The following is a 19087-nucleotide window of genomic DNA, read 5'->3' on the forward strand; positions in this document are numbered from 1 at the left end:
ATCCCACACTGGGGTGCAGTTGTGGTATTCACAATCTATGTTTTTTGTTGGCCTCATTAGGTCAGTGCTGGTGCTTTTACTTATTTTCCCCTCTGGATATTTATCAGATATCGTTGTTGTGCTTGCCATGAAATCCGAAAACATGTTTCTTTTATTGTAATTTAATGATTTGTATATATTGTGTACCCTATTTTATATTAATGACATTTTACATTGCCTTCAAAGAGAGTGAAGATGATTTGTTCAAAGCGGTAAACATTAAGAGTGGAGCTTCCACTGGTGTATCAGATGCATTTAGTGAAAGCTTCTTTCATCTACTATGTGTGAGTGTGTGTGTGTGTGTGTGTGTGTGTGTGTGTGTGTGTGTGTGTGTGTGTTCGGGGTTGGGCAGGACATTTTTCTCTTTAATCTCTTAAATTACTCTGAACTCACATGTGGATATGAAAACTTACAGATTTTGTGAAGGATGTGCGAGTGGAAGTCTTTGACAGGTGATGCTATGAACTTGCCCTCCTCAGAATGTTTGAGGTTGCTTTCAGACAAGGTTACTATCTCCCATTAATATTGACAAAATCATGCGAGACCTGTACTAATTCACAGCCTGAATATCATATTTGTGCTCTAAAGGCCTGGGGAAAAGGCCGGTCTGCGCGTGTGAAAGTGAGGGGAGATCACCCTTGGCTCATTAATATTTCACCAACAATAAGGCTGGGTGTCACTCATGCTCATCACCACGGTAATGAGCTCACACTGCCCTCTTAAAGATCTGTTTATCATTCAGATGAGCGCACCAGAGACTTAAAGATACTGAATGGCACGATGTGTGAAAATCTCTCCCAAGGTCAGAGAAACTCAAATGGTGTGAACATTGCCAATGAAGCTGCTGACAGATAAAGTCCTCTCTAGTGTCTGAGTAAGTAGGGACCTTTAGCTGTACTGAACTGAAGGAGGATGAATTGTTCATATTAATAATATCACTAAACATAACATGTTTTTCACTTCAAGCCGGGGAATTAAAAATTAACCCAAAGTGCTGAATCTAATTGGCATCTGTCAGGGGCAAGGTGCGTCTCTGTGATTACCTACATGTCTGTTAAATATTCCAGTGATCCCTGCAATAAATTAATCACAGCCCAGTCATATATTATCATCTATCTGCATATGCACCTCTCTATCACTGATCTGAACCAGGAGTATGAGAACAGACACACCGTGTGAAAATATTTTTATGGAGGAATTTACACAAGAGCTTGTTTATGGGGACTTTCTGCGAGATGTTTTTGTACATGATTTCAAATTTCTCCAAGTTGAATCATGCATGTTAAGTTGCATGTAATTTCACTTCATGTTTTTTTATTTTCATGTGGCCTACCTAGAGCAGGGCGAGCCATATAATTAATTACACTGTGCCAGAAATACAGTACATATACGGGTTATGATTTCAATACTTCAGGAGCAACTTCTGTAGATAATCAGAGCTAACGAGCCAATTAACTAATTAAACCACCTGACTGTTCTTATGTAAATAGAGTTGCAGTGTCGTAAAGGGAACACCTATTGTGAGCTCTCATTTAAATGTGAATGCGAGCAGCTCATTAGCGTGTATGAGATTATTTAAAGAAAGCTGCTAATTAACAGCTTGTTTTCAGAAACACTAATTAAGGAAGCAAGAACTGGTTTGTAACTGAATGTCCTCAGTTTAGCCAATTTGTCAGCAACAAACTTTACTATACAAACATACCAACAGATGCATCATATATTTTTATTTATTAGATGTACATGGTAGTTTTACAATATCATTATATGACTATAATTTATGAATTTTGTTAAAATGCTAATAGAGGGTTTTATTTGACATATAAATGTAAAATACAGACACATAAATGCTGTTATTTGCCTAACTGAAAAGCCCTTGGAACAATATATAGAGTTATATTAACATTTGTATTGTAAAAATCTGACAAAACATTACATAAACTATTTGGCATCAAGTAATGTTTAACTGAATAAGTAACATATGACTCTTAAAATATTTTTGAATATTTGCTACAAAAATTTGTTTACTTTACTTGAGTGTTTTGAAATAACGAGATTCTTTTTGTCATCTGAGAAAAGTTAATAAACTCAAGGGAAAAAAGTACAAACGTATCAAAAAGGGGGAAAAAAGGCATCGGTTAGAGTAATAACACTGCATGCATAGATCGGCTTCACAGGTGGAAACAGTTTGAGCTTATATGAAGTAAGAAAAATGTTTCTCCTGAAACCTCAAAAATTCTATTGTAATTACTAACAATATATTTTGGTAACAGAATGTGATTGATGTAATTGAGAGCTCCCTTCATAGATCCATCAGCAGGTTGCTCAAACTTTCTCTTTCTTTCTCATAGCGGCTGAAAGACAAATACAACTCATACATTCTTTCAAGTGCACCTCTGTCATTACTAAGCCCTCATTTGCTCGAAGGCATCAGGCTTTTTATGAGAGCCCCAGATTATTCATCTCTTCAAATGTCCATCCGTTACACACCGTCAGGCCGCGTGTCATCGATTTCAGCTCCAGCTCTGGCAGGGAGCAGCTCAGGTTGGCTCGCAGGTGTCTGGGTGCTCGCTCAGTCCCTGTCATCCTCTGAATCTGCCACCCAGTGGTCCCTTAGCTCATGAACTGTGTGTAGCCCTCGGCACCCGTTACTATGACATCCATCCAGATCCTCATGGCCTCCGGGGACGGGGCCACCATGTAGTAGAGGCGGTCGTGGGTTTTCACACAGAAGGTCAAAGACGGGTTGGGGCTCTGGAGGATCACAGGTAGAGGGGGAGACTTTTTAGACCAAAGACTGCAAGCTGCACCTGTTGCATCTTTTTCCTCAGAGACATTTGTCTGAACAACAGACCATATTACTGTGCATACTAACAGTTAAAACATATTTGGGTCTGAAAGTCTGTTTCGACCTTTTTTATAGCCTGTAACATTCTGCACCTTTGCAAGTTAAGATGACAAATTCATTAAAATTAAGACGAAGAAAAAACAGCTTAATCCAGTTTGATATGGATCTTTCCATGCATCTAAAAATAGCTCCCAATTGAAAACATTCCCATTTTTATGTAACACAGACACCCAATTTGGCAGCAGGACATTTTAATTAGTTTTCAAGTGTTTAATTGCTGCTCACAAACATCCGAACTTCTGACAATGTTTTCTGTAGTGACTGTAGAAATTTAACTTTATTCTAAAAAGAATATATTTATACATTTGTTGAAATAAAGTTATTATTATTATTTATTATGAGGAAGTGTTAGAGTTAGAGCAAGTTCAAGATCCTATAAGTAAAGAATCAGTATTTTGAAATACTGTGCACATTTTTTTCCAATATGAATAAGCAGCATTTTGGAATGAAACCCTTCACATTTTATTCCCCCATGTTTATTGAAGAAGTTAAAAATGATAAACATCCATGCAAAACATTATAAAATCACAGATGAAGTTAGAATTGTAAGCAATGAAAAAAGAGCGTTGGTTACCTTGGTGGCACTGCGTAGGTGATCGTAATAAACCTCTTCAATTGCCTGAAAGTAAATGAGCCCTTTCAGCTTGGTCTCATGCTTGTCTGAGACAAGAAAAAGAAAAAAAAAACATATTAAGATACATTACAGTACGTCTTGTACTGATGCAAGACCTCTGCCAGCCCAAGCAGTAGACAGTACAGTCAGCCAGTGATGTGGGAATACATTACATGTTTCTTTTTAGTCAAATAATAATAGATAATAGATAATAATAGTCTTTTTTAAAACGAATATTTCATATTATTATTATATTACAAGATCACACTTGTAGAGCAGTACAGTAGATAGATGGTCACAGATAATATTTAATTTTACAATATTCTGTAAAATGTGGCCTTATATTTTCAATGATATTTTAGCCATTTTACCTAAAATAGGGTAAAACACAGAATAATCTGAAACTACAAAATAAGATGTACATTTCTTTATGCCGATAAACTATTCATTTAGAAAAAAAAACGTTTGAGAAAAAGAAATAAAAAACCAGGCGCAGTGAAACAGTGCACATAGAAAATGCAAACTCATGCCTAATCGATAGAGTGCAGTGTAATGACATGGATGGGATCCTACAGTACAGCATCTTATCCAAGACTGATTTGTTAACAAACTACATAGACAAAATGTAACTTTTCCCAGGACATTGGCTAAAATGAAAATGTGTGATTCACCGTCATTCTTTTTCAATTCTTTACCAGAGCCAGACATTTTTACTTTTGGACAAATGTTCCTCTGTCTCTTTTATTAGGGATGCCTTGAATAAAAATGACTCAATAAGCCTAAAACTTCCCGTGGGTCGGAGCAATTCAATAGTGAATAGCAGATATGTTTGAATGATGAGGCTTGTTTGATGTAGCTTAATTAGATTACTTTAAAGAGGAAATCTGTATCTTTTTATTATTATTATTTTTCTTAATCTTGTTAGTTTCCACAAAAAAATCAAACCCTGCCATAAAGGTAGTTTGTAGAGTAAGTAAAACAGAGGAACACTAATGTAATTCCAGACACAAAAACAGCTGTAAAAGAGAAAGCAACCAATGAATAGGTATGAGCAGCACTGTATCACAGAAAAAGTTAATTAAAAGTGCAAGTCTATTTCAAGCTATGCCTGAAGTCTTTACCATCCTATTAATTTGACTTGTTTTCTTCAGTCGTAGTTTCTGGATTGTCTCTGTGTTTTTTTAGCCTTTTCCCTGTCGGCGAGGTTGAAATCTTTTGTAAAATCTTAAAAAGAAATGCCTCTCTTTTTGTATATCAGATTTGATCTTTCTGTTCAACATTTCCCTTCAAGCAGGTCAGACTTTCTGTCCAGTCCTCTGGATTGCTGTCCTCTATGCACAGAATATCTTTAAGCATTTTAAAGCCACTCCATACTGAGGAGTTTGGTAATTATATTTCAGGGAAACCTGCGGCTGAAGCTCATGGGACGCAGTCATTGGACTGATGGGTTTCTCTAGTTTGGGGCTGAACTATAGGCATTAAAGCATGAAGGAGACTTTTTTCACTTCTAAGATCAATTTTCTTCACATAAAATCTGTTTAAAGAGTTTCTGGATTCCACTCCTGTTCAAATAAACAGTGGTCTTTTTGTTTCTTCCATGCACACTGGAGTGCCCGGCTAAGAAACAAAAATCCAGCAACAATTAAAGGCAATCTTTTGAAATACGTCTGACACTTTCTCTTGCTTTTCCTTTTCCATAAGTCAAATCTGCTTAGTAATGAGATAAATGTTTTTGAAATGTGAGTTTCGTTTTATTAGTCACGAACAAGCCAGGAGCTAGCCTCCTCCCCAAGAAAAACACATCTAGAGAAAGTATTGCATCTTATTTCATCACCATCATCACCATCATCTTCGTCAGGAGTAAGGGGGTGAAAAGGCTAGGCAAGTGAGGGGAGAGAGAGAGGAGCAAAGAGAACGGGGGCGACAGTAATGAAAATATCCTTGGATTCTATTTTGAACTTGATTGTAAAATAATGTCTCAAAAACACGCTCGTGAATTATTCAGAAAACTAACTGTTCTCATTTCAAATTCAGGGGACAGTCTGATTACAAACTGACTTCAGTTTTAACACACAAGAACAAGGCAGAAAATTCCACTTAGTGCAGCTTTAATTAGTGTTTGGTTCCAGATGAATAAATGCTGTTTGGGACAGAAGTCGGGTTTTATTGAAAAACACAGCAAAGACAGCGAAGTGTACATTCCTCAGAAGAGCCTCAGCACCGCTGTCGGGTGAACTGAATAAATCAGGTCCGGGCCTGGTGTACAGCTAAGAACTTTTCCACATAAAGTGCTGAGTTTATGAATAGTACATATGAGTGGATGAGGCCCGGGACTTGAATTGGACAAGCCAAGCAAAGCAGAACACAATATGATCCTTTATAGAGAATCCAACAAAAGTTCATATAAGTACTGCTATTAGTCCTTCATCCTGTGAGGTCCTGTTGGTGCAGAGGGCATTGAGCAGTATTTAACAGAGGCTGTAACTTTTAGGCCTCGAAGGCATGAAGGAGGGAAGTTTTTTTTTTAGTTTTTTTATTTATTTAAGTAGTATTTGCAAATAGTCTCAACATATGAAACAACGTTTTTTGGAGAGCTCTTACAAGCTCAACAAATGAATACCATCATAAAATCCAAAGGGGTTATTCTCAGGAGTGACAAAGTATTTTCCAAACCTCCCAAAATATCCTACAGGCGTACATGAATGGTTAAAAAGACCCATGGGCATTGGGCACATATAGATGTATGAATGCCATGTGTAATCATTGCCCTAACATACTGTAGAGGAAGGATGTCTCAGAGTTTAAGACGGGTACAATATATAAAAACAAACAACTCATTAACTGTAGCACCACGTAAGTACTGTATCGTCTCACTTGTCCCTGTAAATGTATATTGGATGCACCAAAGGACGGCTGAAAGACAGAGTGAGTGAACACAAATATGCCATCAGAACTAAAAATCTTAGTTATCCTATGACACGACACTTTGCTGAACATCATACATCATCTCTTAAGGGGAGAAGGAAGAAATGGCCGTTAAAAAAAAACTGTTGCAGAGGGAAAGCTATTGGATTTTTACATTTGATGCCTTACTACTACTTACTTAGGGGTTTGAATGAGGAAATATATGAGTGATATGATTTGTATGGTCATTATTTCTTTTTTCTTTTTAGGATATCAATATTTTGATGTCATTGGGATATCTGTGTTTTCTGTATTTGTTGGTTACTTTATTATGCGATGCAATATTGTTTCTTTCTGGTATTTTGTCTATTTAGAGTACCAGGTGTAATAAAAATGTTTTTACTGTCCAAACTAGTTGGCGTTCTAACCAACTGTCCGACTAAATATAATATAACTCTTTTCCTTGTGTGCCCGAGTGCCCGAAAAGCGTTTACTTTTCTGTGATCAGTTTATTTTTTTATCTTCGAGAGCACCTTAAGGTCCCCTGGACTTACTGCATGTGAAATTGAGCGAGCACTTGGCCTCTTCATTTTTCTTAGTATTTGCAAATGTTCAACTTTAGTTGTTTAATTTTTTTATTATTTCTATAGTGAATCAAGTAAATAGAATAGCTGAGTTCAAAGCTAATAATTGGGCACCAGATTCATCAAAGGTTCATTTTAAAAGCTCCCCGTACCAACTCTGAACTGGGGAAGGTTTCCAGTACTCCTTAATACTGGACTGAACAATAGACACTCATTCCTCTGTGGATATTTTTCATAACATTTGTGATTGTTTTAGTTTGTGTCTATGTGTGTGACTGAATCTTCTCTAATACATGTGATTTATCTTGAGGTCTCTCTTGCAAAAGAGATCTTGATATCAGTGAGACTTCCTGAATAAAGAAAGCTCAACTAACAAATTAGCCATAATAATTAAACAAATATACCCTCATATCAAAGATGAAATGTCACTGTATCCTCACCCACGTAATAACAGAAGTTCCTCTTGAGACGGTCAAAAACGAACCAGCGTTTCTTCCACGATTTGATTTTGCCACCCATCTTCACCAGGTGGCCCTTGCACATCTTCTCTGTGAGGATGACGTAGGGGCAAGTATCTATGCTGTGGCCGGACGACTCCACGTGGGCACGCAGGTCAAACTCCTCCTTACGGTTCGGCAGATAGCGTGTCATTGGACGGGCCTGAGAAGAAAATGTTTCATATTGTTTTAATGCTGCTAACCAAGTGCTTAATGAAGCATGATGAAGATATGGAAGTAATTAGCAAAGTCAAGACACAAATGTTTCAGGTTTCTGAACGCTGACCATTGCAATTTTTTAAAGTTGTTATTTGTGTTTTCTACATAGAATCCTTTCATAAAATAGGGTTACTAATGCCTCCCTGACACTGTCTAATTTACTTTTGAAGTCTTCTGCTGTCAAGTCGCATGTCAAATCAAATCTTTAGGGATTCAAGTTTCCAGTGAGTCACGTCTCAAGTCCTAATTTTTGTGACTCAAACCTGCATTAACAGATTTTTTTGGCCACTTGGGGGAAGTAGAAACACGTTACAAACACAAGACTGACATATTAAGTTGATATGTCGAACTTGTTAGCAAATAATTGCGTATTTTTAAATCCTGATACAAAGCAAGATTAGCATTCATTTGGAGTCGTGGTTCTGTCCACCTGATGAATGTGAGTCCAATAATCACTCGACTTTTTTAGTCTCCATCAACTCCTGAGGGAAATATCTGGCTCTTAACTGCTCCACTGTGTTCACCAGCTAGTCGCTAACTTTGTCTGTCTGCTGTTTGTACAGGTATTGTACAGTGGGTTTATCGGAACTTTTTAGCTTTTTCGATGCTAATAAGAGCGGTGAGAGTGAACCAAAACAGTAAAGTTGCGTTCGTAAAACCAAAACAATGAGCTAAACGAAGAGGGGAAGGCAGAGTCGGGTGTTAATACTCTGTGGGTTCAACACTACGACCTTTCACAATACACATAATCATTTGATGCATCGTTAATATAAAAATACTGATTATAGCAGCTTTAAGTTGGACTCAAGAACAAAGTCTCAACAGCTCTGATAATAAGTGAAACTAGGTGCATCTGTATTTGATGATTTGAGGATATTTGTTTACACATACCACAGACATCAGGTAATTAAATACCTTCAGTGAAGATTAAAGCTTTAATCGCGTGTACATTATATTTTTTGTGCACCCCTCCATCCATTTTTCTCTCTGTTCTTCCTCTCACACTCTCCACCCTCCCTTCCATTCTCGGCACTTTCTCTCCCATCCCTGACAGTCTTTGATCTTCCCATATACCCAGCCTCCCTTTAGTGTCTCGCCTCTCATCCTCTCCCCCAAGTCTCCCGTCCCCTCCTCTATCCCTCCCTCCCTCCCCTCCTCTCTCTTCTTCCCGCCGCCCATCTCCTCCCGCTGCTCCACTGACCTGGGAGAAGTGTTTCTCCCTCATCTTCACCTCCTCCTCCACCAGCCTCTGCCTGTGGGCCGTCTCGTCCTGAAGCCTCCTCTCAGCCTCCTCTCGCCTCCTCCGCTCCTCCTCCAACATCTGCCACCGAGCCTGCACCTCCCTCTCCTGGGAGCGTCAGGAGAGGAGACAGAGGAACAGATGGAGAGAAGAGAGGAAAAATAACAGGGGGAAAAGGGAGACGGGGACAATATGTAAATGGTAGGCAAATATTGCAATACAAAGTGAATGACTGTCAGAAGAGGCACATGAGAATTCAAGTCCCAATCGAGGGTTTTGTAAAATATATCCCTTAAGTCTGTATAAGGGTGTAAGGGTAAGCTTTGCTGATGTAAAATGATCCTTTGCAGCTTTCAGATACTTACATACAGGTCTACTTTGTTTCAACATGTAGAAATAATGCAAAGGTGAACAAACAATTTACAACCTCATTTCACCACACCCTGAGCTGAGTGATCACTTGATATATTGTATTTTTGTATCTATTAAACAGGAGAAACATGAGACGCCTGTGATAAGTCAAAGTTATTTTTCATCAACTTTCAGGGGAAGTGGTATGTTTGGTGATGACATGATCATATCATGATATTGTTTTACAAAATCTGTAGTCCAAATCAATAATTTCATACAAATTGTAATTAAAAACTAAGAAAATTGGGTTATTGAATTGTTTTCTATCACATATGTTTAGCGTTAGTTTTTTTCCTGATGAAATGCATTACAGTGGAACATATACAGGTTTACTGAATTGTTATTATTGTGGTGTTATCGCATCAATTTGATTATTTCATATGTGATTTGCCTTATCATTATATTGATATGTTGTATGCTTGTATCCATATTGTCCAGCAACAAAATGTGTAACCATGAAAATAATCAGAATTTTTGGCATTTGTGCTTGAAAAATTACTAAAACAATTAATCAATTATCAAAATAGTTGCTTGATCAACTAATTGATTAATTGACAAATCCTTGCAACTCTGGTTTAAACCTTAAATGAACTTGAAGGAGATGAGGTGTAGCAAGTGGTGGGGATAACTTCACGTCAAAAAGTTGGGAACTCACTCGGTTCTCAATCAGCCTGGCTTTCTCCTGCTGCGCCTCCTTCAACATCTTCTCCATCTCGTCTATCCTCTGGGCCTCTAACCCACAGGCACTGCAACACACAGAGGGAAGGAGTGTCTGATGACACGGCTACGACAAGGCTTGGGATGAAAAAGGTAAACAGACATGTCTGGAAACCAAAAACTGGAAGCAGTAGGAGATGAAGACAAAGGTTTCTTCATGAACAGCAGTAAACTGTCTTTGAACTCCTAACTTCATGAAGCACAGAAAACTTGAAGAGGTTGGCATGGCAACAACCAATGTACTAGTAGTCCCGGGAGCAGACATGTAACAAAACATGTTGTCACGGGAACAAAGCGCAGTGACCCTTCTCCTGGGAGACGGGGCAGACTTGAGTGTTCCCATGGAAACAGAGCCAATTGCTCATTTTCCAGTCTCTCACCTTTCTGGGGTACAGGCGGAGTTGCCGGTCGAGACGCTGGTCTCCATGCTGTCTGAGCTCTCCAGGCTCAGGGTGTCGTACGCTTGGCTGCCACTCGGTGGCGACTGGTGATGCAGGATGGAGTGATGGACTGTGGGAGACAGATCTGTGCAAGCAGAGAGGGTGCAGAGACAGCTGTCACAGACTTACAGTGCCCTCTACCGAGAGTGCCAAGGCATTGCTACTAGTTGATTGTAATCAGATCCAGAGCATGTTAAGCGAAATAGACCTGACACACAGGTGATATACTGTTCCCACAGACTTTAAAGAGCTATAGTCTTCCTCCATGTTCCAGAATAAATCTCCTCTGTAGACTTGTATCTGTCTAAACGTTATGAGTGCATGCCAGGTGTACCTTTGCTCTGCAGAGCCAACTGCCTCCTGGAGTCCATGTCTAATGGGTTTGACATCTCTCTCAGCACTAACTGTAACCCCTGAAAAACACATAGAAAGTGTCACACATTTAACTACTTAGAGGATTTGTTTGTTTACAATTTAGGCCTACATGTGTTTAACCAATGTGCTCACTGTAGTGGATGCATTTTTCTCAGGAGCAACACCACTGGAGTGTGGCAGGGCTGCAGCGCTGCATGATGCCTGTCCGACCTCACCATCTGATTTGGACTTCAATAGCTGAGAGAAGAAAGACAGTTCATTTTTTCACATTTGTGGAAGAAGTGGATATGCTTTTTCTCCCCCCAAAATCCTCACCTATTCTACATTCTTTTCTTAAACTGGAGGATTCTTTCAAAAAACCGAAACTGATCGAAATTTTGGATTTGATTTTAGTTTGTGGTTTTTGACTATATTTTCTACCCTACATGTATTTGATACATTTAGTTACTAGTTACTTTGCAGATTCAGATTAACAATACAAAATATAATCAGCAAATAAATGATGATGTATTATTATAGGTTAAGTTAAGATAAGATGTGACTTTATTGGTCCCCTGGGGGACTTCACAAAATAAAGTAATTACATTTAGCTCCACCTTTACCATATGCAACATAAAAGTGATGTACACATAAATGCATTAATAATTATAATCCAATAATTAGTTAAGTCAGATTTTGTGTAACAGAGTATTTCTACACTGTGGTATTGCTACTTTTATTTAACTAAAGGTTCTGAGTACTTCTTCCACCACTGCATCTGGGGCACATAAAGTCTGAATGCTGAAAACTACAGCTGTCTTTGAAGTGTTCTCTAAAAGAATAAAGCTATATTTTTATGTTAGCTGTGACATTTAGTGTTTCTCCTGTGAGCCGCCTGGATGTCAAAATAAGAGAAATGATCTTGGATGTCATGGAAGCCTTGTATCTCAGCACTGAAGGGCCTCAACTTTGTCAGTCAGCACACGTAACACTGTTGGCTAAGACTTCCTTTTCCAGCTCAGTGTTTTTTACAGGAAGTTATAACCTTTACTTTATGCCTGCAATTGAAGAATAGACTAATATCAGCATCTTACATTGACAAATCGTAGCAAAGTTCTGTATTAAGCCTTATATGTCTCAGTGGCACCATTGCTTGTCCCATTACCAAATATTTGGCAGCAGGAAAGGTTGACAGACTATCTTGTCTTGTTTTGTCCACTAGAGGGCCTCCTAGTCCTAAAAAACATGGATGGTTGAGGGGCTGGTGAGAAGATCACCTAGATTCGGGGGTTTGAGACAGCATGTTGGCAATGCAACTGGCCTGCTGTTAGTGACCTTTAGCAAGACACTGAATTCAACACACTGAAAACTAACTACCAGGAGAGCATAAAGCAGTGAGCGAGAAAGAGTGGACAATTTACCTGCCCCTGCCTGCGTGCGGAAAAAGACTTTGCAGGCAGTGGTGGAGGACATGACTGAGCCTCTCCAGCAGCCATGATGTCCTGGTACCAGCGCTCGAGGTTAATAGGAGGCATTGCATTCCTGCTCAGCTCAGGCTGGCTCTGAGGTGATGAAAAGCATCCAGCCAAAGGAGAGGGGAGCAGTACAGCACCAGGATCAGTGACAGAAGCACGAAGTGAGTAGGAAAGATAAACATGAAACAGTTCTTGTAGCAATATCAAGCTAAGGTGGCTGCTTTAGAAATTGTTCAGTGTTCAATGTTGGAAAAACTGAATGGTGTTGTCAGTTAGGAAAGAATAACAAACCTGTGCGGAGAGAAAGGAGGAAGGATCACATGCTGTTGAGTGGTATGAGTAGGTGGATTCAGAGGAGGCAAGTTGGAATGATGGAATAGAGGAGGAAGAGGAGGCATCAGCTCTCCCAAAGATCTGGCTTAACTGACTGACTGTGATGTACTCCTTCACACAGACAAGCAGACAATACAGATACACATAGAAACAAGACACACACACATTTACAGAACAGGGAGAGAGAAGAAAGTGGAAAAGAACGTTAAGAAGCTGCATCATAAAGAAAGATAATTTGACATATTGTTAATGTGCTAAGGTGGATTTGGTATTTAGTACATTGACAAGTCCGAGAAACATATCAGAGAGTTTGGCAGGGTGTCTACCTCACATGACAGAGCTGGAGCTACAGCGAGGGAGAGGCAGTGGAGAGCAGCAGGGGAAGAAGGGTGAGGTTGCATAGAAGCATTTCCATACATCTTATAGACATCAGAGAGCCGGAGGTACTCCTGCATCAACAGCCAAAACACAGGGATAAGAAGGCTGTAGATGGCAATAGTCAACACTTAGAAAAGTCATTCAAACATGCACAAAGAAAACATGTGGCCATCACACCTTTTCTTTGCATCATCTAGCTTAAGATGTTAGTTTATGTCGTAGAAAACAATTCTCCTCAAATTGTTCAATTGTAGATAGCATAACCATACAATTTGGAGAATGTACAAGCCTCAAAGAAACTTGACCTACCAACATACACACTGCAAGCTTGCTGTTGTTTGTCAGTATTTGCTAACACACCATCATGCCCGTTTTTTTATTGTTGAAACTGCAGCACAGGCATTTAGGATTCGTTAAGTATTGTTACAAAGAGGATTCTGTCGAGATGTACCTCTTGTAGCCTAACAGGATAGAGTTCGGGGGAGGGGATGTGAGAGGAGGTGAAGGAGGCAGAGGAGGGACAGGGGCTATGAGGAGGGCCATCCATATGAACAAGATCAGGTTCACTGATGTGAAGAAATTCCTGTTTAAAAAGTTCATCTAAGTTAAAAAAAAACATCCACTTGGAAGGATTTTTTTTTTCAGTACTTCTGTTCCAGCTTAGTAACCACAGACGGTTCCTGCTCACCTCTTTCATGCTGCTGATGGGCTTTGGGAAGTTTCTCCCTCCTGTCAAGGTGTGGTACCTCTTCTCCAGGACACACAACCTGTCTTGCTCCTAAAAGGCAGAACCAGCATGGACATGCTTGTCATGGCTACTGGCATGCCATGCATCACTATTATGAATTAAATATGCCTACTGGATAGGCAGTTAAGGCTAGGTTTATTAACCACGAAAAACTAACCTTGTGCAACAGCTGCAGAGTCACTGTCCTGTCTTTAGCCATTCTCTCACAGTCTTGAGCTACCTGTAACCCCAGCTGCTTCACCTGAGTTTCCAGAGCGCCCATCTTCTCCTGCAAATCAACAAGTCCAGTTTCTTGATGTCACGCTGACATATAATCTAATGTTGGTGATCACATTTTACACATACAGGCCTATATGTGTTTTCTGCTATACATGTATCCCCACCTTCCTCTTGGCCACGCTGCAGTGATACTCGGCTCGCTCTTGGAGAAGCTGCGAGCTCTGAGTCTCCTTCTTCTCCTCCAGACTGCTCTCCTCCTCCAGCTGGCAGAACTCCAACTCCTCAAACTGCTTGGTCCCAGACTCCAGAGCTTCAGCTTTCTGCCCACATACAGATATACATGCAGTAAATTCACACTGATTGGAATCTGTCAAACAGATGTATTAAAGGATAAGGCAGGCAATATTCTATATTGTTCTTATTGTTAACAAAATCCCAGGAAAAAAACAAAACCAACAATGATGAACTAGTATTGTCTGTGTATCCAAAGTTTGATATATCTTACCCCCCATGAACACGGTCACTGTTTTTCATTTTGAGTCAATCCAACATACACCGTCCTGCTGCTGTAAATACTCACTAGCACATATTAATCCGCGGTTGAAAATAGTCCCCAAGAAATGCACTGTTTACTCCTGTTTGAGTAACGTTTGCTAAAAACTACCGCTCAGTTGTTTTAGAAAATTCCATAGCCTTTTTAAAAAATGAAACTATACATTTGTGATCCGATTTTGAAGATTTACTTCTTCAGCAGCAACTGATGGTTCCACAGACAGGCTGGAGAGGTCGGAACGTATTGAGACATGAACTAACACATTGTTGGTTCTGGTGTTTTCATGGGATTTTTTTCACAATAGGAAAAATAGACCAAAAAAACCCAGCCTTATCCTTTAATGTCCATGATGAAGTAGCCACAACTTCATACCATCAAATCTGACAATGCTCTGCTTATTATGTGTGTGTGTTTGTGTGACTTGAATCATTCATGGTAAAAGGCATGCAATGTTTTAGAGCGAAGCTGTTAATGAGATTAATTAATACTAATAATGCATTTGACATTTCAATCATCCAGAATGAGGGAACAGCAGAGATTAAGCAGCAGTCTAAAATTACTGCTGGAGTAGCAGAAGCGTTGCTTACTACATAGTCACACTTACAAATGGCACTGATATAATAAACCTAATATGTTTAGATAATGAAGGGCAACAGCAGAAAAAGAGGAAATGCACAGTCTCCAGATTTATGAGTAGCTCTGAGTGCTTCAAAACAGAGTCAGTGTTATGTCTGCGGCCGTTTCTGTGCAGATCATACAATACTGTGGTATTTGGTATATTATAACTCACTGTTGCCAGCCAGTGGGCTGCGTGAGAACACTGACCCTGCTGAGCTGCTCCTGTAACTGTTCCCTTAGAGACAAGGGGCACTTATCAAACTGCCTCTTCAGCTCATTGTACTCATTCCTCTGCTTTTCCAGGACCTTCCGTTCAGCCGACACATTAGCCCTCCCCTAAAAACACATAGAAACACACACACACATACACACAATTGGGTACGCATTCACACACACACACACACACACACACACACACACACACACACACACACACACACACACACACACACACACACACCAACCCAAGGAGAGAAAAAAAATCATAGACAACTCAAATCCATGCAGCCAAGCTTTAAAGCTAACAGGCCAAAGCAGTTAAAGTATCAGAGGACTGAAGCAGAGGTTAGGTTGGCAGGAGTGTTAGGGGTTGCAATGCTTCACACGTTTGAACATTAAAATGGGAGAAAAATAAAAAGGTATATGCATATCTGAATCAACATTTTAGTGTTGGTCACACCCAGCTAAAAGCTTAATACATATAAGGAAGATGTTGTTGTTTTCTGTCTTTTTAAACTGTTGGACACTTCAGAGAGAAGACAGTTTGTGCTTTGTGTTTTAGGACAGACAGCTAATAAATCAGCAGTGCAAGTCAGTTGATATCTGAGAAAATTGTCTCTAGATACTGTATTTCCAGACAGACTGTTTGCATATTCGGGAAGGAGTGAGTTTTGATGTAATCAAACACAGAGGTTCAAGAACATGTCCAACATTCACATGCAATGGCTTTGAGCAAACTGAGAGTATTCACTGTATCACATTGTTTTGCCCTGGGTGCCCACCTTGTCCTTCTCTTTCTGGGTGGCCTTATCCAGCTGGCTGAGCTTGAGCTGCAGCTGAGCGATTATTTCATTTTCAGCTTCCACCTGCTCCTGCTCTGCCTGTCTCTCTGCCTGCAGCAGGGCTTGCTCCATCTCCACCTAGAGACAAATGTGGAGTCAGGGTCTGTAAACCACCAAGTACTGTCAAGCTAAATAAACACCTAAAGGTGAAACAGCTTCCACTTCTCTCACTATGAGGGTGAGTTGATCTAAGAGCGTACAAGCTAAAATGCCATATTTCATCAGCATTCTGTCTGCTAGTGTGTGTGTGTGTTGACCTCCTGTTTGGTCTCTTGTAGCTGCTGCTCCAGTTCACTGACTCTGTGCTTCAAGTCATCAACCCTGGCCAAAATCCTGTTCCTCTCCTCCTCCAGGTAGACCTGCTCCTGACCGGCTAACAGCTCTTCGCACTGAGGGCAGATTTACATTTAAAAGATAAGCTTCCTAATCAGAGGAAAACACAAATAATGTAATCTAGCACTTGCATGCCTGCATAAATGTGTTTATTACCTCTTGATGTGTGCTCTCTGTGCTGCTAGACTCCTCTCTCTGGATTTCCTCATTGTTCTCTCTCACCCTCTGGGGTCTGTCTATTCCCTGAAGAGACATCCCCCCTCCGATGTCTGAGCAGTTTCCTCTAGCGCCCCCCAGCATCCCACTCCTCACCACCTCAGCCAGCTCCATAGCACTGTCCTCATGATTATACTCTGCACACAGATTGAGGATGGTCTCCAGCCTCTGTCGCTCCTACAGAAGAGATGTGAGACAAACGCATGCTGTCCTACATTATAGATCATATTGCAGATTAGCCTCATGTGTCCTTGCGTGACATTGTCCCATTTAGGCACCTGTCCCTCAGCCACTGGCACGGGACAACTGTAACCTGATAGCAGTAGGGCCGAAGCTGATGTAGTTTGTCTCTCAGGAGGGGGTTCATAGTAAAACCTGTCAGAGCTGGAGCTGACTGTGATAACTGTAAGTTGCTGACTGAAAGTATCTCAGATTACACTACACCAGTTGTCATTTGGTTTTTACTTTGTGATCAGAGCTGCTTTAATTGTTGCTCTTTTTTTAGATTCTTCTGTAATTTTTCTTCATTGTGTTATGTATTTGTTTGATGTGCCACATGGTTCTAGCTTGTGGCCAGTCTGTTGTCTCTTATCACTCCAAACACTGGGATGCTTGCTTTAATCTACCAAAATAACAGCACAGAATCTGTAACAATAATTAGGAATCTGGCAAGTCTAGGAACAATAGTGCCTGATGTGGTTCCAGCCCACTTTTGTCTGGTATTTAAATTATTCAGGCTGTTAAAATAATTACACCAACTCTGTTATGGGCATTGACTTTAACTGCAAGATTTACACCTTAGTTGTTTATGCTGTTTGCCTAGTTTACTCCTTGATAAAAAAAAAACAGCAATACCATTAAAAGTGAAACCATATTTCACTGAACTTCAGAGTTGTAAACTAGCAGGTAAAGTAAAAATATGGACATAACGATAGAAATATAACGCTGTAACGAACCAGATATTTTGATCTAGCAGACTGTAACAGTTAACATTAAAGCAAAGGCAATATCCATATTTGCAGGTTGGGTTTTTTAAGTGAGATTAAAAAAAAATCCTGCTTTGCTGTGCCAACTGTGCCAAGAGAGCAGTGTGCCAAATGTAGGGCATTTATTTCAGTGAGAGGAAATCCTCTCTTTGTCTCTCTCATCTATAGGTCTACAGTTTATCATTTTTGTGTGCTTCTCTCAAGGCTGCAATACCAACAAATCAAGAACATAGTCCAGGACCAAACATAGCTCACCACATACCAGCTGGTTTGTCATTAAATGTATTTTGTGTGGGAATATGTACAAGTTAAACACAACTACGACAGAAATAACAGGACGCTTAAAGCTGCCCTGATATGATGGAGCTTCAAGTCTTATAATGCAAGGCCCATCAAGGACTAGTTTGACATTTTGGGAAATACGCTTATTCGCTAACATGTTTATTCACTTTCTTGCCTTCGTGTTAGATGAGACCACTCTCCTGTCTGTACGCTAAATATGAAGCTAACGTCACCGCCAGGAGACATCAGCATAGCTTAGCATAGACTGGAAACTGGGGCAGCTAGCACCTGTATAACACATTGCATCTCATATGTTTAATCCATAGTCCAAGTTTTACACTTCAGTATTTGTTTGTTTTTGTCCAGTCTTTCTGCTAAGCTAAGCTAACCGTCTCCTGGCTCTAGCTTCCTAGTAAAGTCTGGCATTTTTACACTTTGGTTTTTTGTATGGATGAAACAAATGAGATGTAACATGTTTTGGTGGTGCTGGTTAGCAGATTATTTTTTTAACAGAGCCGCTGTTTGCCTCTGCTTCCAGTCTTTATGCTAAACAAAGCTAAGCTAACCATGTCCTGGCTCTTAATCTGTTTATGCACTTGCAGAGGTAATGGCTTACATTGACACATACGGGATAACTCAACACAAGGGTAGTGTCGACACAAACATGCACATACTGTATCCACAGTGGTCAAACCCATATCAGTCCAACTCAGATGTCAGTAACTCTCTTATTTGTTACCAGAAACCTTGTGGTTCCTGAAATAGTCTGTGGATATATGGAGGGCTGGTAATTACCACCCTCCCTCCCCTATGGTCCCTTCAGCTGTCCAAGGCAGGCTGGGGTGGGGGCTGAAGAATGGTGGGGGGTGGGGGGGGGTTGGCTGTGGACTGAGGATGGATAACAAGTATGCAGTCAATGATCTAGTGTGGGTACGAATAAGAAAGGGGGCAGCTTTGAAAGT

General features: G+C 40.1%; 1 protein-coding gene across 10 annotated transcripts in view; it reads right to left on the reverse strand.

The window, feature by feature from the left end:
* Positions 1-1748: 1748 nt before the first annotated feature.
* phldb1a (pleckstrin homology-like domain, family B, member 1a) overlaps positions 1749-19087 on the reverse strand; it is a 31167-nt gene continuing 13828 nt past the window's right edge. For 5 of the 10 annotated variants that reach the window (XM_044223809.1, XM_044223811.1, XM_044223807.1 and 2 more), the window contains 19 exons: positions 16798-17034; positions 16566-16697; positions 16249-16386; positions 15455-15583; positions 14241-14396; positions 14015-14125; positions 13798-13887; positions 13561-13692; positions 13058-13180; positions 12690-12842; positions 12345-12485; positions 11077-11181; positions 10904-10982; positions 10510-10654; positions 10068-10158; positions 8963-9109; positions 7486-7705; positions 3519-3604; positions 1749-2790 (listed from right to left, as the gene is read on the reverse strand). In XM_044223809.1, the coding sequence (XP_044079744.1) occupies positions 2650-2790; positions 3519-3604; positions 7486-7705; positions 8963-9109; positions 10068-10158; positions 10510-10654; positions 10904-10982; positions 11077-11181; positions 12345-12485; positions 12690-12842; positions 13058-13180; positions 13561-13692; positions 13798-13887; positions 14015-14125; positions 14241-14396; positions 15455-15583; positions 16249-16386; positions 16566-16697; positions 16798-17034 (2556 nt within the window). In that variant the 3' untranslated portion in view covers positions 1749-2649. The remainder of the gene's footprint in view (positions 2791-3518; positions 3605-7485; positions 7706-8962; positions 9110-10067; positions 10159-10509; positions 10655-10903; positions 10983-11076; positions 11182-12344; positions 12486-12689; positions 12843-13057; positions 13181-13560; positions 13693-13797; positions 13888-14014; positions 14126-14240; positions 14397-15454; positions 15584-16248; positions 16387-16565; positions 16698-16797; positions 17035-19087) is intronic. The other 5 variants (XM_044223813.1, XM_044223812.1, XM_044223814.1 and 2 more) reach the window with 5 other exon arrangements.

This window comes from Siniperca chuatsi, linkage group LG14, assembly GCF_020085105.1.
Source record: "Siniperca chuatsi isolate FFG_IHB_CAS linkage group LG14, ASM2008510v1, whole genome shotgun sequence".
NCBI lineage: Eukaryota > Metazoa > Chordata > Actinopteri > Centrarchiformes > Sinipercidae > Siniperca > Siniperca chuatsi.